Genomic DNA, 21,548 nt, shown 5'->3' on the forward strand with positions numbered 1-21,548 from the left:
TCGTTTGGGGAAAGCTCCCCATGGATGGAATTTCCTTGGATGGGAAATTATGTCACAACTTACACTTTTTTGGAAGAGTTTTATAGTAGCTTGCCAGGAAGTCAAATTCCCAGAATTTCTATTACAGCATAAATAGACCTTTTAGAGGTAAAAACACTTTCTTTTTGAGCAATTTCTTTTGGCGAACAAACCTAGAGGAATGGTTTTATTTTTAGGTGCATTGTCACTAGGGTTACTGAGGCTATGAAGAGCCATGCAGCCAGATATTTGTTAAAATTCTAATGTTATGAGTTTTATAGCTTGTAAGAAGTAGTCAAATTCCCAGAATTGGTATTACAGGCATTGCAGAGGCGATAACATTTTCCTTTTTGAGCATTCCTTTGGAGAACAAATCTAGGAGAACTTGGGTATTTTTTGGGAGCATTGAGGCTAAGACTTGTCTTACTGAGGCTATGAGCCCTGTTGCCAGATGTTTGCTTTCTAATATCACTTATAAAGGAAACATGATCATGATTATTACAATGTAAAAGTAGCACTGCATGGATGTCCAACTCGTCTTGCCCCCTTATTGCATCGGTAGCCACTGGGATTGTCACAGTTTTCGAGCAGGGTCTCTGACTAACGTGACGGCAGCTGGTGATAGTACAAAAAGTTTACCTTTTGGATGACAACGTTTATATAAATCCATATCAGCTGTCAAACTTGAAAATGTCATTCACGCAGATTTCCAAATTACCCACATCCTCGTCAAGGTCACCCCCTTCAAGGCCAAACAAACAACAAACCCGGGAGGGTCCGCGCCCCCCTCTCCTTCGCCCTCTGTTTTGGTATTTCTCTACTTTTTTGAATAAGTTACGGATATCTGCTTGTCTTGATCAAATCAACCTTCAATTAAGGAGCAACCCCCAAGGGAATACCCACTTTCCTGTGGAGTTGACAGGTCCTACAGGTCTTAGTCATGATACGCGAGAAATCCCACGTCCCCAGATATTGAGAGAAAAAAAAACGTTTGTTCCTCCTTGATCACAAGTTTCCCCTTCCCTACGCGCCTCTAGTGGTTTCTTGACAATATGTATTGTATTTAAAATAGCCGTGATCCAGCAGTTCTCCCAGCACTTGTTGCTGATCAGCTGACGTTCAAGGCAGGTTTTTTTTTCGCGTTGTTTTTTTCTTCTCCTTCTTAAACCAAAACTGTTAAAAAAAACGAAAACAAGTTTCCATTGTCTTTGTGATGAAGCGAGGCATCACGGAACGGTTTGTGGCCCTCTGCTTTGTTGACCCTGGACAAAGATTTTGTGTGGCTGCTGCGGATTAAGAATATTAATTAAACCAAAGCGTATTCCATCAGCAACATGTACAAGATATCCGGTGGCAAAAAGTTCAAAGCGGTGAGTTTTTCCTCGACGGTGGATAAGTGGTTTTACTTAGGGTCTGTGTATGTATGCATATGTAGGGAGTACATTTGTCATTTATGATTTTTACGTAGTAACAATTTAAAAACAAATTCTCCTCTTGTTTCTTTTTCGTTTGCAGTTTGCCGCAGCACAGAATGGACGAGATGAAAAGGTGAGACATGACATTCATTGAATTGATGCATTCAGTAAACTGTCTGACATGTAGGCTATGATTCTCGTAATAAACATGAAAAAAAGGACACGCAGGTTGGGCAAACTTTCATAGTAAAAGTCCTTAAATTCCTTACAAAAATGTGTGGTGGTGTCAGGTGATTGGTCACTGTGAGCAAGGATAGGTTAGAACAAGGACAAAAGAGAATTGGCCATGACGGCTATGGCACTCCTTAGACATAAAGATTTTACCGGCCTTGCCCTTTCAAAAATGAAATTCCAGGCATGCCTTTGTGGGTTTTATAGGCTGGGATTGGAAATAGCAACCATGAATAGTGGGGATTATCAGGCAATGTCAAATCAATTAATATGCAATCCTTCTCTGACAGTTCTGACCCAAAGGGGTAGAGCGGGGGATGGTTATGGGTTCGTCAGTCCTGGACTTGAACAAATATTGTCGGACCCTACACACTGCTAAATAAAGCAGGATAAGAGCTAATAAGTTGCCGATTAGCTGTTTCACACTAAGTAATATGACAATGCAAATTTGAAACAAACTTTTTTTTTAACGTGCAAACCTCATCTGAAATCCTACTGGAACTTACGACACTGCGAACTGAGTCATCCCTCATCAAGGAGGGTCCCCATGTGGTTGTTTTTTTAAACACGCTTGTCAGTGGTTTAATTTTTTTTTTAATCTGAAAACCTACAGACCAAAGTTCAAGTTGACCAAAATGCAGTGTTCCACCAAAATACAATGACAAATTGACATCGAGGGGTGCTTAAGAAATTAGAAGATTGCAAAAGCCTGACTGTCATTGTCAAAGTTCACATACTTTTACCTGGACTTGAGGACTACCCCAATGCTGCCAACTCCTAAAGTCAAATAAGAATTTAGTTACAGGAAAAGCCTACAAGCAAGGAGTCTTAAAGGCACAGGACACCTTTGGTAATTGTCAAAGACGAGTATTCACACTTGGTGTATCCCAACATATTGCATAAACTATCAAATCTGTGAACATTTTGGCTCAATTGGTAATCATAGTTCCAAGAAAATAATGAAAGAAGAAAAAAAACTTAATGCACAAATTTGTGTGCTTTCATAGATGCCTAATAAAAATCTTCAGGCCTGAAGTCTTTTCTTATTTGAGTGAGAAGTTACCCCTTTCTCAAAAACTATGTTACTTAAGAGGGAGCAGTTTCTCACAATCTTTTATACTATCAACAGCTTTCCATTGCTCGTTACTAAGTAAGTTTTCATGCTAACAAAAAAAAACATTTGGGGTAATTACCAATAGCGTCCAGCGCCTTAAACACAAATGTGACAATCCAAAATGTCAAATCAATGAACATTTACAGTTATTGCATACCCCGAAGAGGATTTTGTTAGACGGGGACGGGGGTTTGATTACAAACCAAGAATAAAGCACTCCCCCGAGCCGCTTAAGTACAATATTTCTCTCACACTCTGCCTGCAAAGTGCAGGAAATCTGCGGCTTTTTGAAACGTCTTTTTTTTTTTTTTTTTTTTTATTTCTTTGTGGGAAGCTTTCAGCCAAATTGATGTAAGGTGCATTCCTGCTAAAAATAGCTGACATTCCGGACACTGTTTCATATTAAATTCTCCCTCAACACTCTCCTGGGGATCAGAAAATTTGTTAGGGAGTGATAAAGCTTTGTAAAATCGAGGCAACCCAATTTGCACGGTACACGTTACAGGAAACCTGTGTGTGTTAAATGTTTACAGTTAAATATTTACAGTTGACAATGTTCAGTATATGGTATCAGGAGGCTGTTTTTGTGTGAAATGATGTTAAAGGAACACGTTGCATTGGATCGGATAAGTTGGTCTATAAAAAGCAGTTTGTAACCGTTTAGTATAACATGCATACGGTTAGAAAGATGTTGTAAAAGTAGAATACAATGATCTACACAAATATCCATCGAAATTGCGTGGTTTTCGGCCATTTAAAATTTTTGACCGGGTTTCTTCGCATAAAAAGGAAAACTGTGAAATTCCGAGGTAGTTTGTGTGGATCATTATATATATTCTACTTTTACAACATCTTTCTACCCAAGGATGCATTTTATAACAAACGTTTACAAAACGCTTTTCAAAGACCAACTCGACCGATCCAAGGCAACGTGTTCCTTTAAATTGCTTCCACAAGTTTGTGAAAATTGTAATTGAATTTTTTTTTTTTTTACGACTAAAAAGAGGGTAAATGCCTTTTGATTGCATGTGTTCAAACCTCGAATACGTACCTGGATAGCCTATTACTTATGTTGGCTACAAAGACTCGAATACGAACAGCAGAGAAATATAGAGTAGCATTTTATACTAGATCTCGTATATGACAACCTGAAGTACTTTTTTGATTCTGCAATGACAAAGATTTGAAAATGTTGCTGGCAAATAAATTGGGACATAACAAAGGTGGCTTAAAGGGAAGATACACATTTGGTAATTACTCAAAACAAAGATTAACTTAAAAATGACTTGGTAACAAGCATTGGAGAGCTGTTGATAGTATTTAACAGTGTGAGGAACGGCTCCCTCTGGAGTAGCATAGATTTTGAGAAAGAGGTAATTTCTCATTAAAATAATAAAAGACTTCTAGCAAAAAGGCTTTTATTCCTATCTGAAAGCACACAAATTCGTCCAACTTTGATTTGATAAATTTGTTTACAATTTTTCCCTCTTCTCTTTTTTCTCTCGATTCAGGCCAAAGAGCTATTTATCGATGTCTTCCTGCAGAGTAACCGGTTAGACCACTTAACGACGGTGATGGGCTTGCACCCCAGCTATCTAGAGGCATTCCTACGCACGCAAGACTTTCTGCTGCGCGGAGATGGAGCGTTACCGTTCGACTACAGACACTTCATCGCAATAATGGTGGGTGCTGCAAAAAAAAAAATAATAATAATAATAATTCTCTCCCAAGTACTTCAGCCAGGTTCATACAGTAGTTCCTGCGAATGCGATACGAATTTTGACGTCACAAATTCGGATTGAACAACATTTGCTGCGAAAACAGCCATGTGAAGTCAAAATTTGTATCGCAGTTCCTGCGAATTCGACGACCGATTGAGCTCAAATTTTCTCAGGTTTGTTATTTTATGCATATACGTTGAGATACACCGAGTGAGAAGACTGGTCTTTGATAATAACCAATAGTGTACTCTCCATCGCTTTAAATATGTTTTTGAAAAAACAATCTCAACTGTTCTAAGATGAACATGGATCTCTCCCCATCACTCTCGGCAGTCCAGACTGCTGTGAAAATGTTCACAAGTACAGACAGATGGAAAAATAATTCCAGCGTTAATTAATGTACCATTCCTCTGTCCATAGAGGATGACAGTACATGACAGATGACTACGTAAAAAAAATCTCAGACATTCGGATGGCTGACTATTTAAGTGTGTACTGTAAAGTGCAAATTTGTCTCACTTTACATGTTAATGGTTCTGTAATGATGGGGGGGGGGGGGGTATGTATTAAGCATCACATGAATGGGCTCGCTCTTCGCTCATAGCTTGAAAAGACACTGTGAGGACGGTGAACCGAACGCTGGCAAGGCTTTTTTGGTTGAGTTTAAAAAAAAAATTGCTTTATGCATGGAGTTGTTAATTGCACACATCACCCGGCTGACAAATAAATTGATGTGAAGGGATGAATTACTTCACACTTATTATAGACAAGATTGTCGTGTTTTCATCATCCTCTGGGTGGAAATGAAGATAAACCATTCCCAGGGCTTAACTTGATACGGATTTTTGAAATGCCTTGCCTGCTTCACTCAAGGGAAAAACACAGCAGTTCCAATAGGGGACTTTCGGGGCGCTTGGTGGCAGCAGACTTGCCAGGTAAAATACATTGTTCTCGGTAATGTTCGCATGATCAGAACTGCGTAAACAATGGGAATTTACCTGGTAAGTCTGCTGCCACCTAGAATTCAAAAGTCTTCTATTGGATTTTTCACAGGTTAGCTATTGTTAAGTAATTCGCAGAACACTCCCTTCCCCAGAATTTTGATGAGTTTGTTGATAGGGATTATTAAAATACTCCTGTTTCACTGGAATAAAAGGAACACACAGCATGGATTTTTCACAGGTTGGAAATTAAAAGAAATTCCCAGAAACCTCCTCCGAAAACCCCTTTCCTGTTTAGTTTTCCCGACTTTGATTGATTCAGAACTGAACACGCTTAGTGATGGGTGAGACATTGGGATCTTGTGATGGGTGATGGGTTTTCAGGCCTGATACTTCATGGAGGCAACGAAGGCGATTGCCCCCATGCCCCTTGGTTATTGCCTTGGTGCCCTTGAAATGCACAGTAGAAATTCACAATTTCCTCATAGGGTGCCCTTTACCGAGAAGAAAATGCCTTGGTGCCCTTGCCCTTTTAAAAACGAAGCATACCGGCCTGGGTTTTGATAGGGCCCAAGCTAAACTGCCAAAGGGGGTCAAATCGATAATGTCTAATGTCGAAAGAAGTTACAGATAAAAGTTTATCCCCAGCAATCTTGCAGCTGTATCTACTTGCCTAATAGCAGTCCTCACTGACCTTTATATTATCTGGTAATATTCTTGGGGCAGTAAATAGAAAACAACCCCTGTGTAGTAGAGGAGGGCTGGAGACCCTAATGCCAGCGGTGAATTCCTCACCTGCCCTGGCAAGAATTCTCATCATTAAGAAGTTAGGAGAGAGATATGAGGCGAGGAGAGCTGCTAGGTTGAGGGTGGGAGGGGGGAGGCTGTATGTAGAAGTTGTTCTTGTATTGATCGGATGGCCTCCTGTGCCCCTTAGCATGTCGGCTTGTTGATGAAGGGAAATTAAAACCTTTGTGGTTGATAATAGTTGTCTGGTTTTCAAGATGCTGCTCGACTATCTGAAGGTTTTATTCATCACTGGAGATGCTGATGATTTCAAAGTAAACTGAACGTCTTGTCTGTGGTACTGATGCTTTTTTCTTGGACGGGCAAACGATGAAGAGACTCTTCACTTTTCTTGACCCACATTTAGATTTGTTTTCAATTGGAGTCACTAACATTTTGAGCAAGGCCCAAACTGGGCAGACTAATACAGACGAGATACTCAATTTGTCATCGAAGTTGTAAGAAAATAATGTAAGAAAAAACACCATTGTTGCACAGCTGTGTGTGCTTTAAGATGCATTTATAACTAATAAAAGGCTTCAGCTGAAGCCTTTTGTTATTTTAGTGAGATTATTACCTCTTTCTCAAAAACTATGTTACTTCAGCGGGAGCCATTTCTCACAATGTTATAGATACTATCAACAGATAGCCATTGGTTGTTACCAAGTCATACATCGCTCTGTTGTGTAAAGTGTTGAGTCTGGACTCATTCAGCCCGCGAAATGAAACCTGTGACGTGGTCAGGAGCCGGAAGTCGAAATTTCCTCTTCTGGGGTACGAACAATAGTATTGGGTTTCGCTAAAAAAAAAAAAGGGATTGTGTATCGCTAATTGAATGACAGCGTTGGTTACAATCACTTAAGAAATCGATGTGATCAAAAGATTATTAGGGACAATGATCGGACGAAAAAATAGCAGCTTGTTGACTTTGGAACCGGCATGTTGTTGTTTATTACAATGTTTTAAAAGAAGAAAAGCTCTATGGTCAATGTGCAGGTTTGTGATCGACTTCTCCTCCAAAAGATCTTCTTGAAAATGGTAGGAGAATTGCAAGTCTCTACCCTCATGTTCAAACGGTGCCTTCAGATGCCTTACATAGTACATAGTGTAGAAAGGCTTCATGCCTGAAGCCAGTCTCTTATTCAAATCTTTGGGCGAAAAATTAGCTTTATCTTAAAGTACATTAATGCAAAGTTTGTTTCCAACAATGTTTTATATTATCAGCAGTGCCCTTTGTACGGGTACATTTTTAATGATCACTAACTTGTGGGATAATTACTCAAAATAATTATGAGCATAAAACCTTACTTGGTAACGAGTAATGGGGAGAGGTTGATAGTATATAAAACATAGTGAGAAACGGCACCCTCTGAAGTGACGTAGTTTTCGAGAATGAAGTAATTTTCCGCGATTTTGATTTCGAGACCTCAGATTTAGAATTTGAGGTCACGAAATCAAGCATCTGAAAGCACACAACGTCGTGTGACAAGGTGTGTTTTCTTTCATTATTATCTCGCAACTTCGACGACCAATTGAGCTCAAGTTTTCACAGGTTTGTTATTTTATGCATATGTTGAGATACGCCAAGTGAGAAGACTGGTCTTTGACAATTACCAATAGTGTCCAGTGTCTTCAAGGTGTGATATCATGGAAGTATACATGTAGCATGTTGATACTATGGACTATACCTGCACTTGGCTTATCATTAGATTAGACACTAATTTATGAAATATGATAATCAGCCTTTTAAAAGTTTATGACTTCTTGATTTGCTCTCAGTACCAGGCCTGCAAACCATTTAATTTTACAATGACCTTTTTCCCAAAACAAATTCCCAGGTATAGCTAAAAAAACAGGTTATTGGGGAGCTGTATAGAGCTGTACAGAGCTCTGCGTTATCATGTGTGGGCTTGCACTGCTCGGCTGCCTGGCGTGCATGGCGGCCGCTGATTGGATGGTGGAGGTGGGCTTGATAGTGGGCTGATCAAGTGGTGATGTAATGCATGCTGGGAGTTTGTTCACCTCCACTGGCTCCCTCCCCATTGGCGATCATGTTGTCTGGAGTACATGTGCATTGTGGCACTCTAGTGTATTGCATGCAGGATGGCTTGTTGCAATACTGTACATTATATGGAGCAAGGCCTGTATTAAAACACAGATCACCTCCACTGGCTCCCCATTGGCGATCATGTTGTCTGGAGTACATGTGCATTGTGGCACTCTAGTGTATTGCATGCAGGATGGCTTGTTGCAATACTGTACATTATATGGAGCAAGGCCTGTATTAAAACACAGATCACCTCCACTGGCTCCCCATTGGCGATCATGTTGTCTGGAGTACATGCATTGTGGCAATCTAGTGTATTGCAAGCAGGATGGCTTGTTGCAATATTGTACATTATATGGAGCAAGGCCTGTATTAAAACACAGATCACCTCCACTGGCTCCCCATTGGCGATCATGTTGTCTGGAGTACATGCATTGTGGCAATCTAGTGTATTGCAAGCAGGATGGCTTGTTGCAATACTGTACATTATATGGAGCAAGGCATGTATTAAAACACAGATGTTGTCTGTGTTCGTTGAACCTGAATGTTTACTCCTATTTGTGTACATAGTTTTGTACCGTTTTTTTTATTATTCATGCTCCTCATACCGTACTCTCCAGCTTAATAGTAGGCTTGCAACTTGTGAGCTGATCAGCTTCCTCAAGTCCTGTTTTCTTTCTTTTTGTTTCTGTCCCACTGAAAACTAGAAAGCACTGTTCAAAATTTTGTGTGCTAAACATTCTGTTTGAAAATTATAGATTATAGATACACGATTCCTACAGTTAACCCCTGCTCCAGAAACTTTGAACTCTGAAAGTAGCTCAATGTACTCCTGGCTCTGTGCCAAACATGTTTGTCGTGGGGTGGGTGGGGGCTTATAAAACAGGAACATGCACATTGAATGATTCTAAAAAGCCCTTTTATGTTTTGTAAAGAATTCATACCATGCATCAAATCATCAGTCATCAAAGTATTCAGTTAAAAAAAAAAATGACTGTTTTCCTTCAGTATTATCACTTTATTAATGTTGGTTTAACCCATAATACACTGAATGTGTGTGTTAGCACTGTATACTCAGTACTTTCCCAAGCTCTGTGAAAAAAGTGCAGGTTTATTAATCGGATGGGATTCGAACCCACGACCTTTGCAATTCTAGAGCAGTGTCTCACCAACGAGACCACCAAGATTGTCCGGTAGCTAATATAGAGGCAGGTCGAATCTTATATATTTTTTGGCATGTATACATCTTTGTTTATGATATATGAATAATTGAGTTTATTTTATTGTCCTTTCTTCCGTAGGCCACATCTCGACACCAATGCAGCTACATTGTGAGGTTACAGGAGAATGAGTTCCTAGCGCAGGGCGGGGACCCCGAGTGGCTACGGGGGCTGTCGTTCATCCCGGACAAGCTCAGACGGCTCGCCACACTCATCAAACTACTCGTCCATCAACCATGGCTACTCACCAAAGAACACATAGAGGTATGTTCTAGTCTCGATATTATAAGTTATCACACAAGCGCTATATTTTTTCCTATTCCACGAGTGTGCGTGTGATAACAAATTTATCTTCTAGAACACACAAGACACAGGGTGTGATATGGGCCGTGCAATATTATACACATAATGAATGTTTATGAGTGCAATGGTGCGAATATGTTCATGAGTTGAAAGATGGAATGTTCTATTCAACGAGGCGGAGCCGAGTTGAATGGAACATTCCAGCTTTCAACGAATGAACATATTCGCACCATTGCACGAATGAAAAACATTCATTATTTGTTTTATATAACATCCAAGTAGAACTTTGTCATTTTGATTGAAAGAAACAACTTTCAAAACAAACAATTTCAACTGTAGAAGCCGAATGCTAGTAATTTTACTATGCCTTCTTGCAGTAACACCTGCTGCGTTACCAAAGACACGCGCACGCAGTGATGTTTTTACTCAGCTTTTTCGTTCCATCCGAAAAGTACCATTGCACGCTGGCAGCGTGCCAGCGTGCAATGGTACTTTTCGGATGGAACGAAAAAGCACGGCGAGTGACTCAGCGTGCAATGGTACTTATTTGCTATCACGTGACGGACAATCCTCCAATCAAATGGCAAGGATCTGCTTGGGTGTTATATAAAGGTTTATATCACCCTCCTTGTTGCTACGGATCAACCAATCAGAGTCAAGGATTCAAGCCTACTCGAAGATAATAAGAGTTATCACGCAACGCGCGTGGAATATGGACAAATATATAGCGCTTCTGCATCCCACATTCAACAAGGTCAAGCATTTGATGCAAATGCGCCACTTTTGAATTTACATATAACTTCTTATTTAGAAGTGCAATACGCGAAATAGAACACACAATATGCAGGGTGCGATATAAGTTAATATTGCTATGTATTGACCAATCAGAATCGAGGATTCAAGCCTGCTTGAAGATGAGGAGTCATGCTGGAAACCTCAACGTGTTCTGGCATATATTTAATTGTCACCCAGGCAGAATTGAAATGGAATAATGGATTCGCAGCAGTATGCCACGAGCTAACAAAACATATGTTTGACGAGCATAATTCATAAAATCATAGTTCCTAGACCTAGATGCATATTTTACTTTTAATATGCCTCTAGCCAATTTGAATAAATGTGATAGCATTGTGATATGACGGCCACAACTCTTCTTTTTTTTACTTCATCCAAATGCCACCAATTGCCATATGTTGGTTGTTTAATTGCTTGTTTTATAGGTGCCTGTGGATTTCTTCTTTTAACATTGAGTTGCATTGCTCAGGAAGTTGTTAACTGTTCGAACTAATGTTTTACAAGGGCCCATAACAGTACCCTGAAAATAAATTTGACGAGTGTGGATTGATTACCCGGGCCCAATTTTAATATTGCCAGTGCTTTAGGTACTTAAGCAGAAAATATTGCTTAAAAATTCCCTACTAAGCGAAAATGAGCAGGATACCCGTCACAAATTAAACACGACACCTGGTATTTTGGCTGGTAACCATAGACTGTTAAGCATAATTTGTATGTACTGAGCTACTGTTTGTGCTTTAAGGGCAGCTCTATGAAATTGGGCCACGGTTGTGGTTTTCTGGCGGGCAACTTATTGATTTTGTTTTGATTCCCCCAGGATTTACTGAAGGGACCGCACAGTTGGGCGCTATCAGAGCTAGTCCAAGCCATCGTTCTTACCACTCACTTCAGCTCCATGGCCGGCATGGTCTTTGGGTGCGGCATCAACCCGGAGATTGACATGGAAGGAGGGCACACCTGTAGGCTGCCCTCTGTTGGCGAGGACCCGGGGAGCCCGTCCAACAACAACTACTCGTCAGAGGTGAGTATTGTCGGAGATGACCATTGAGTTTAATTTTGGTTTTACCCATACACCAATGTTTGTTAGGGAGATCTGTGAAAAAAAATCACAGGCATATTACTCGGGGTGTATTCGAATCCATGACATTTGCAATTCTAGAGGAGTGTCTTATCAACTAGACCATCGATGTTAAACCATTGTTGGATGAGAGAGATTGGCTGTTGCCAGCTTGGCGTTAACATCCTCTTGGGGAAGTTTGCCAAGTTCCCTTGTTGGAAAAGATGTTCTAAACAAACAGATGTATCGTACATAGTAAACATTACCCTATTAGCCTTTTTGAGGTATGGCGGACACTATAGGGGTGCACTGTTTGGTTTGGGTGTATATATGGCCGAGCGGTTAAGAGCACCAGATTCAAGCTCTGGTGTTAGATCGGCAGAGTGTGGGTTCGAAACCCGGTTGTGACACCTGCTACGTAAAATTGGGGAGGTAGTGCTTTCTGCTCTACCGGCCAGGCTTCGGATTGATGATACCCAAGCTTACATCCGTATAGACTGTTAAAGGGGTAACCCTGTAACCCTGTTTCAGCCCTAGTCATGTAGCCCACACCTTGAAGTGGCCTTCAGACAGACAAATTTACCCAAACCCAATAGTGTCATATGAATGAATGTGTTCACCATATCTCAAAATTGCTAATGAGAACAATTTTGTAGTGGAACTTTTCAAAAGGGCACCACAGCAAAAGCAGGGGCACCACAGCAATTGCTATGGGTGCAGTGGGCTATTTTGGATTGCTAGGCAGCTGTTTATGGGATAGGCTTCATGGATTGGGCATCAACCAATAACTTTATCCATTTTGTTTGTTGCATATTGCGCCACAGCGCCTTGTAAACCATTACATGGTGCTATGTAAAAGGAATAAGGTCTCATAATTCAAACGTACATGTAGTTAGCATCACCGAGTTACGGATCAGTGTGCTATTTAAGAAACCATTATTAATATTATTACTATTATTATTATCATTTCTCTTTCTTGAAGGAGATGGAAGGAGCCAGTAGTAATGTAGAGACGCTGATGCAGAAGCTACGAGAACTGGAGGAGCAATCAGAGCCAGACGAGACCCAGGAGGAGAAACTCAAGAAGTTTGAGAAAGTGGAGAAGCAGAACGTGGAATGTGAGTACATGAACAGTGATGGCTGTTGTTATCTAGGCCCAATTTCATGGCTATGCTTAACGTTGAATTCTGCGCTTTACTTTCACCATTCTCCGCTCACGTGCAAGCGCCGAAGGGCGAATTTCTACGCTAGCTGTGTAAACGTAGATTGCCTAGTAACGTGAATTCATACTTTCATCAACCTCTCTTTCTGTATAAATGTATATACTAAGCGCCCTGAGTACCTTGTTCGAAGATAGGTGCGCTACATGTATATAAGACTTTGATATTATTATTATTGGCAGTTAATAATGAACTTAACACTTTTCTCTTCCCCCCACTCCCCAGTGTCCCCACCAAGCGACGAGACTTGCCAAGACAGATCGGATCTCTCACATTACATCACAGAGCCAGACTTTAAGTACATGGACTTTGCCAAAAGGGGAGAGATCTCAACGATACCCACATTCAGAGCGCAGGTATGTAGAACGTCCGCTTTGCAGGTCTTTCCTCTTCAGCCGCGCCACGCATCTGGAACTCTCTACCTCTTAGATCATGTCTTTATACCACAAAATTCAAATCTCTTCTCAAAAACTTATCTTATGTCACAGGTTTTTCATGGACTTATTTTGTTGTGTTTGTTTGTTGTTGTTGTTGTTTTTTTACTGTGCCTTGAACACCCTACAGGGTGGATATGTGTCCTCAATACTGCTTGAGAAATCTGCTTTGCAAGGGTTCACAAATCTTACTATCCTGGTGATTTGTATATCATCTTATGGCCAAGTTTGTCATAGATTTATTATTATTAAAATTTAAAGGCACTGTACACGTTTGGTTATTACTCAAAATATATATTAGCATATAAAACTTACTTGGTATTGAGCAACGGAGAGCTGTTGATAAGTATAAAACATTGTGAGAAGCGAGTTTTTGAGAGAGAGGTAATTTCTCATCAAAATAATAAGACTTCTATCCAGAAGCCTTTTATTCCTATCTGAAAGCACCCTAATTTGTACAACAAGGGTGTTTTTGATTTTATCCTTTTCTTGCAACTTCAACTACCAATTGAGCCCAATTTTTCACAGGCTTGTTATTTTATGCATACGTTGGGATACACCAAGTGAGAAGACTGGTCTTTAATAGAGGTTAAATTTGCATCGGGGATAAAGAATATTAATTGTTGGTTTTTACCCATATACACCGATGTATGTAGCACTGTATACTCCGTACTTTCCTGAGTCCTGTGAAAAATACTGGTGGGCCAGTGCCTTGAACACACATGTGTATCAAGTCAGGAAGATCATTCAGAAAACTTCAGAACAACAGTTCAATTGCAGGTGTGTCATCTCTCAGGACTAAAAATGTGTCGTTGTGGTTTCTTGCAGGATTACACTTGGGAAGACCAAGGTTTCTCGTTACTGAATCGTTACTACCCTGACATTGCGCCGATGTTGGATGACAAGTTTAGATTAGCGTACAACCTGACATACAATACGTAAGTATACAGTTGGGTAGAGCCTGTTCAAGATTTCACTTAAGACCCATCTTCTTAGAATGTGACTTCAAACATTTTCCCACATCATCTTGGAATTTTGTCAAGCTTTGTTTTGTATAAAGTGTGTAGTTTTTTTGGGTTTTTTTTTTAGTTGCTCATGACAACAATTTAGACACAGCTTAGAGCTAGCAGCATGGAATGGTTGTGTTATCTTGTACCTATAGTGCCAGCTAGCATTCCAAAGTCTGTCCCACATTGTGGATGGGGTTATTGTAACATCAAACATCCCTGGAATTTCACGGAGGCCATGGTCTCCGTTGCCCTGGTCTTGTGCCCCTTCAAGATTTTCCAATGGAAGTGCCCTTTTTTATGATAAAAGTAGCTTTGCCCTCTCACAGATGACATTCCAGGCCTGGTCAAACAAACATAACCCCTTCAGTTCTGGTTTTTTTTTTTTTTTTTTTTATAAAGTGCAAGGTTACCAAGGCATTTTCTCCTTGGTAAAGGGCACCCTATGAAGAAATTGTTAATTCTACTTAGTATTTTAAGGGCACCAAGGCAATACTCAGGGGACATGGAGGCAATCGCCTCAGTTGCCTCCGTGAAGTATCAGACATAAGATATCAAGGATTCCCAAAGCTTACTCTCCTTTCGTTTTCTTCCGTCCCTCCTCTCATCCCCCGACCCACCAGTATGGGCCAGAAGGAGCAGGTGAATACGTCGTTGCTGAGGCGCGCCATCTGGAACTACATCCACTCGCTGTACGGCATCCGCCACGACGACTACGACTACGGCGGGGTCAACTCACTGATGGACCGCGCCCTCAAGACGTATATTAAGACCGTCTGCTGCTACCCGGAGAAGGTCACCATGAAGGATTACGAATCATTCTGGAGGGATTTCAAACACTCGGAAAAGGTACGTCTTCATTAAAGGAAGTTAAAAACAGCATTTCTTTGTTCTTGTCTGGTTATTTTTTAACAAGGTTATATGAAAGCCAAGCTAGCAGTATTTGGTGCAAAGTTTTGGCTGGTGAATTATGAAGTGTAGTCTTCTCTACAGCCTGCCTTCTTCACACCAACCAATAACTAGTTAAACTCTGGTCTCATGACAATGTAGGCGCTTGTAAGCCTGATGAAGCTGGAGGCTAAGGGGTAGACTTTTGTGTAGTCGCCTCTAAAGCCTGCCTTCTCCACACCAACCAATAAGTATTTACACTCTGTGCTCATTACAATGAATGGGCTTATCAACCTGATGGAGCTGGAGGCTAAGGGGTAACTATTTGTGTCGTCTCCTACCAACCAATAACTAGTTAAACTCTGGGCTCGTTACAAGGGCCAAGGGTCAGGCCTGCCTCCTCTTTTCAACAGCCAGTAACTTCTCTTTATTGATTCCCCATTACAGGTGCATGTGAACCTGATGGTAATGGAAGCCAAGATGCAAGCTTGTCTTCTCTACAGTCTTCGAGGCATCATGTGGCTCTACACAACATGACGATGCTAGCGTTATAGGAGTAGCATTGTAAACGCCACCTTGAGAGAGAGAGAGAAGCTTCCATGCTCCGTGAAAATGAAAACTGCCTCTCCGCATCCAGAGGAGGGAACGGAGAGATGGAGTACGAAAAAAACAAAAATGCTCTAAAAAAAAGAAAATTAAAAAAAGAAAAAAGATAGCAATACTGTGTTCAATAGTTCAATGTTCACGAGGTGCTCTGGTGATTCGACGGCTGCTTCACAATGGCATGAGTTTAGAAGAGAGAAAAACCTAACAGGTATGAAACGTATGGCGGGGATGATTTAAGGGAAAGGGCGACCAGGTCGTCATCGTAACAGATTCTTTACTCTGAACGGCACCCCTCAGGTTGTCCCCTCCATACCTCCTGAAGCCTAGCATTGAAAATGAGGGCGGTTTTAAACTGAGGTTTTCGCGATTACATGTAGAGGGTTTGCGGAGTCTGCGGTTGTGGTTCTTTGCCAGGACTTTTGAACACTTGCATATCTTGTTGTCAGTGATTAACATTTTTGTCTTTACGGAATCCTAATGCCATAAAGCTGTAAGGCAGCAGTGAAAAAGCAATTTGCAGGGAGCCAGTCTGGAGTAATGTTTATTACATGGTGTTGGGACTGGTAACTGGTTGCGAGATTCTGCTTAATAGCAAAGTGTGCAGAGACAGCTGTATGAAATGGGTTTTATTTATTTGAAGTGGGCATAATGGACCATACTGCAGACTCGGATTGCACTGTGCACACTTCAGTCTGTTACCAGTGAAAAGGGAACCAGGTACCCATTTATCTGCATGTTCATGTAAACACCCTGCCGTGCATGCACGTCACAAACAATGATAAATTTGCTGTTCCGATGTAGCGTATCTCACTGTACTAGGTCCCTATGCTCTTACATAAATAACTACCCAAAAAGTAAAACTAGTGCATTTGTCACCACAAAGTACGCAGAATGCTCTGGATACAGCAGTTAAATTGCATGAAGGGCTCCCTCGTAAAGTTGTGCATAGCACAGATCCGCAAACCCATCTACATGTGTGCGTGTGTGACTAATCTCTCCTGTTAAGCATACGTTGTAGTGTAACGCTGACTATTATACTATATTATGCGTGTGCTCTGGTCGTTGCGATTCCTTGGTACGGTCAAACCGGTGGGAGTCGCATGTTGTACACTAGTGTTACATTTGTTTTTAAAGTACAGTGGCACTATAATAATTTAATGATAAGAAGTTAATCCATAAAAAAACAGTTAAATTATGGTTGTCTGTTTTAGATTTTAGCAACTTGAACCCCTTTTGATGTTACCGTTGTGGTATATCTGTACTTGAGAAAACAACAACAGCTTACTTGGATGTAGTAGTTCAACGCTAAACCTTAGTAAGGTCTGGGGTCAGTTTCACAAAGAGCTAAGATTGATCTTAACTGCGAATAGAAGCACATGATGCATTTGAGTAGGACGCCCTCGCCCCCTAGAGGCTGTTCATTGGCCAATCCTGTGTGCGTGGCGTACAAATCTGTACTTGCAATTGTTTCTTCATTGTTGTACCGGCTGGTTGACGTCAATGCATAAAGGTCCATCAATTTTAACTGCTAAGCAGAGTGTTGTGTCACAATACAAATCATTATGGTTGTGTCGACAACTCATCTTAAGACGAGTCTTTGTGCTTTGTGAAATCGACCCCTTAATCCATGCTTATCCATGAAGAGGTCAAGTTTGATTCTGCACAGCCTGATAAGTTAAGCACTGCTAGGCCTAGGCAGGAAAGAAATGGTCTCTGGGATAGCCAAGCAAATCTCAATTTTGCTTAGCAGAATTTAAAGGTTGGATTTCATGGAGCTGCTTTAGCACAATAATTAGCTTAGCACAAAACAATTGTGCTTGGCAGATTAAGGCTACCATCCAAATAACATATCACATGTACTGTCTGTGACTGGTTTCCTGCGACTAGTTTTGCTTAACAGAACATTGTTAAGCAAAACTATGACGGATGCAAGATTGGGGTTTTTTCCTTCCAAGAAAGGAGTGTTGAATAGTCCCAAACAAGAAAAGAATTAGATCAATTTATTTAATTAACCTGTTCATGTGTACATTTGAAAAAATTATAACCGTTAATTACCTATATTTATTATATCAGCATTAAAATAAAAAACTGCTCCTGTTTTTGTGTGAGCATGTTGAGTATATCACAGTGCCATTGTTATGTGTGTAAGACAATATCAGATCAAGTTAAAAGAGTGGGTTTTTAGTATGGTTTGTTTGGGGTTTTTTCCCCCACAAAATTCAATTTTGCTTTGTTTTCATGGACCTTTAAATTGAAATTGGTTTCCAAAGCGTCACATTGGGCAGAGTCTGAAATTGGCTGGTTTTGGTTGTTGCCAATTCCAGATGATGGTTTTATCCTCCTTTTTAAAAGTTGATTCATAACAAGTTGTTTACCTTGTTTTGAGTTGAAAAACAAAACCTTTGCCAACATGATCAGTGCTTAACCTACAATACATCTACTGATTCTCACGTTTTTAGATGATGTTAAATTTTCTCTTGGTGCTGAAAGTGAATTTTTGTTCGTCTTTTTTGTATGACAGTCCACAACTCTTCTGATCAAAATGGAAATAGAGAAGGTCGTTTGTATATATTTAAAAAATACGTAATGTATAGAACACATTGTTATGCATGATTTCTGTTGAATTGGGGAAGTCCAGAATATATCCATTTAGACTATAGTTTGTTTTTCCCCCCTAAGAAGCAAATCTTCAACCTCTCAATTTCCTTTGTCAAAGTTGGTACCCATTCCTGCATTCTGAATCCTGTGCCCAATTGCATAGAGCTGCCAAGCACAGAAAAAAGGTAGATAAGCAAAACATAATTTTGCTCACCAGAATAAGGTTACCAGCCAACCTACCATGTCACACATACAATTTGTGATTGTTATCCTGCTCAGTTGTGCTTAGAAGAAAATTGTCAAGCAATATTTTCTGCTTAAGTATAAAAGCAGCTTTATGAAATTGGGCCCCTGTAACCATGAGAACCCTACTTTCAGCTAAACAAAACTAGCTAAGCGAAACAAAATATACAACTTCAGGTTACCGGCCAAAAGACCATGTCGCCTGTACCGTTTGTGACTGGTATCCTGTGTATATTTGCTAAGAAGAAAATGGTTGAGAAATATTGTCTAGTTCAGCAGTTCCATGAAATGGAGCCCAGGCAACGAAGACTGGAATGTAATGTTCAGTAATATTGGACACGAAGAATGGTATATTTTTTCCCATACCCATAAAAACGACAGATTTGGTAGAAATTTACATAGCTTGTTGTATAATAGAATGTGTGCTGGTTTGTGATAGTCACACATTTGCTGTTTGTTCAAAATTTACTTGGACCTCGGCATTCTAAATGTAAAAAATTAACAGATGATAAAGAAAAATAAGATTACTAATTGTTAAAGTGTTCCCAATTAAACATTATAAGATACTGTATAAGATACTGTATAACTTGTATTTATCAACCCTAAATGATTGCAATACCAAAGATACATTAACTCATGAAGTGGAGTGGTTTATTACATTTGAAAAAGATAAATCTGCTGTTTTTTGTTTTTTAGTTTAATTTATTTTGCATTGTTTACACTTGCTTACCAATATACATGTACCAAAGCTGTGTTGGTTTTTTCCCCCCACTGTGTGGCAGGGGATTTGGTTTACTTTATGTCCGTACTTGATGACTGTACATTTGCAAGGAGTAGTATGCCTACAGGTTGAGTATTACGAGATGTTGAATTGTTGATAGCTGTCGGAAATTGAATGGAAATACTTTTTGGATCGGGGAAGGCACGGCTGCGTTCTTTCCTCCAAAATCTTGTATCGAAACTGAATCACTATCGACACTTTCATGAAGTCGTTTCATGTCCATGCTAGTTCTTAAAAAAAAATTTGCGGAGACCTCTTGCAATTATTGACTAGAACTCCACCATCTGTAAAGCATCACGTTTCTGCTGTTTTACATTTCCAACAAAGTTCTTTGCAGATCCGACAAACCGTCGAGTAAGCTGTTGTACCAACAGTCTCTCTCGGTTTGTCAAATCTGCGACAACTATTTATATTGCCCATTTTTGGAGTGACTAGACCCCAAGACTGAACATTAGAGCCGCTTGCCAACTGTCTACAGAAACATGTACAATGTACATTGTACATGCTTAATACTTAAACATTGTCTCGCAAACTAAACAACCTGTTTTTTTTCCCTTTTCGTTTTGTATGTTGACTTTTATATAAATATATATATATTGTTTTGGTTTTTTTTACAAGACGCGAGTCCGATGATAATGAGGTCAGGTTTGAACGAGATTTCCATCGCAGAAGAAAATGGTGAAAAAGTTGCATTTAACGTTCGTTATATTTTATTGAATCTCTAAATCTACATGAGATACATGAATGGCAGGACATGTTTTGTTTGTGCGTTTTATAGAAGTTGTTTTTTATTGCCGGATGTGTTTTTGTGTTCCCTTGGTTTTTTTTTTTTACACGTTTAAATCTATTTGGCTTGAAACATTCAAACTAGATTGAGATCAATCAGTATTTGCACTATACTGTGTTTTGAATATTTGTATTCATCTGAGTTGCACTTAAGAAGTCGGGATACCTTGATTTTGGTTTCCCAATTTTTCTTGAAATTAAACATTTTTTTTTGCGATAGAAAAGCAGTCAGTTGATGGAAGTAATGTATTGGGTAGAAAAAAAGAAAAAACCTAAAGTTTTGAGGTTTCTTTTGCTTTTTCGTTGACTTATAAGGTGTGTCATTTAGCTTCCCTGGGTCGACCCCGGTCTGCCCCGGTACGTTCGAATAGCTTTGACGGGGTTACCTGGTCAGCCCCCAGTGCCCTGCTTGTGGAGTGGGTCACTTGGGGGTGACCTGAGGTGTATGCCGTCACCGCGAGAGGGCGAGTGTGATGGTTCGTTTAGCTCTTGTCAGGGGCTCACCCGAGTGAGCACCGCGGGGTAGACCCAGGGAAGCTAAGCCAACGCGCGCGCCCATTAAGCTAATCTCATGGTTCTTGTTTTTCAATTCTGGAGTATATATTCATTGTTGAGTTTATATTCATTTGCTAACCTGCCAAAGTAGGTGGATGATTGGTGACTGACACATTAATGTACACATTCAGTACACACCGCTTTGCGACACATGTGCACATTTTGCAACACATCCATGTACCCCACATGTGGGCACATTCATGGGGCATCTTCACAAAAACACACATGTGCAATTTGTGATGAAAGTGTTCCACATTTGACTTCTAAATGTATCTGTGACACATTCGTGAACTTTCAGTGTTTGCATTTATGACACATGAATACAAACACTTGGATCACATTTTGTGTTCACATATGCATAGTGGCGCATGCTTGCCTTCATTATCAACGCAGGTGTATACATGTACACATTAATGACACATGAATGTGCACATAAGGAACACATTTGTGTTGACCCATGCTTGCATATGTAGGTGTACTGATAACATGCACAAAATGTGTCGTCGTATGTGAATACATTAGTTAGATTGAGAAAGAACATTTCTCCGAGAATTTTTCCTACCTCACACTAATTCATAAGGCCAGCTTTGTTGATTAGAAATAAGACACAGAACTTTAGCACATCTTCAACTGATTGTGAATGTTTGCTTTTGAATATCATTGAACAGAGTATCTGGTGGGATACATGTATATTATAATGTTCATACAACTTAATAATTTCTCGCATAAGTATATTATGTTCTTCTGTCATTTGCATCATTTGATCTGATCTCTTCATTTGT

The 21,548-nt window shown here is 40.1% G+C and overlaps 1 protein-coding gene across 2 annotated transcripts in view; it reads left to right on the forward strand.

Annotated features, from left to right (window-relative positions):
• LOC117296352 (sestrin-1-like) overlaps positions 1–20,482 on the forward strand; it is a 50,050-nt gene extending 29,568 nt beyond the window's left edge. For both annotated transcript variants that reach the window (XM_033779233.1, XM_033779234.1), the window contains 9 exons: positions 1,534–1,566; positions 4,290–4,460; positions 9,575–9,757; positions 11,409–11,612; positions 12,631–12,766; positions 13,094–13,224; positions 14,131–14,240; positions 14,933–15,158; positions 15,645–20,482. In XM_033779233.1, the coding sequence (XP_033635124.1) occupies positions 1,534–1,566; positions 4,290–4,460; positions 9,575–9,757; positions 11,409–11,612; positions 12,631–12,766; positions 13,094–13,224; positions 14,131–14,240; positions 14,933–15,158; positions 15,645–15,734 (1,284 nt within the window). In that variant the 3' untranslated portion in view covers positions 15,735–20,482. The remainder of the gene's footprint in view (positions 1–1,533; positions 1,567–4,289; positions 4,461–9,574; positions 9,758–11,408; positions 11,613–12,630; positions 12,767–13,093; positions 13,225–14,130; positions 14,241–14,932; positions 15,159–15,644) is intronic.
• Positions 20,483–21,548: the final 1,066 nt, after the last annotated feature.

This window comes from Asterias rubens, chromosome 11 (genome assembly GCF_902459465.1).
Source record: "Asterias rubens chromosome 11, eAstRub1.3, whole genome shotgun sequence".
NCBI classification, from domain to species: Eukaryota; Metazoa; Echinodermata; class Asteroidea; order Forcipulatida; family Asteriidae; genus Asterias; species Asterias rubens.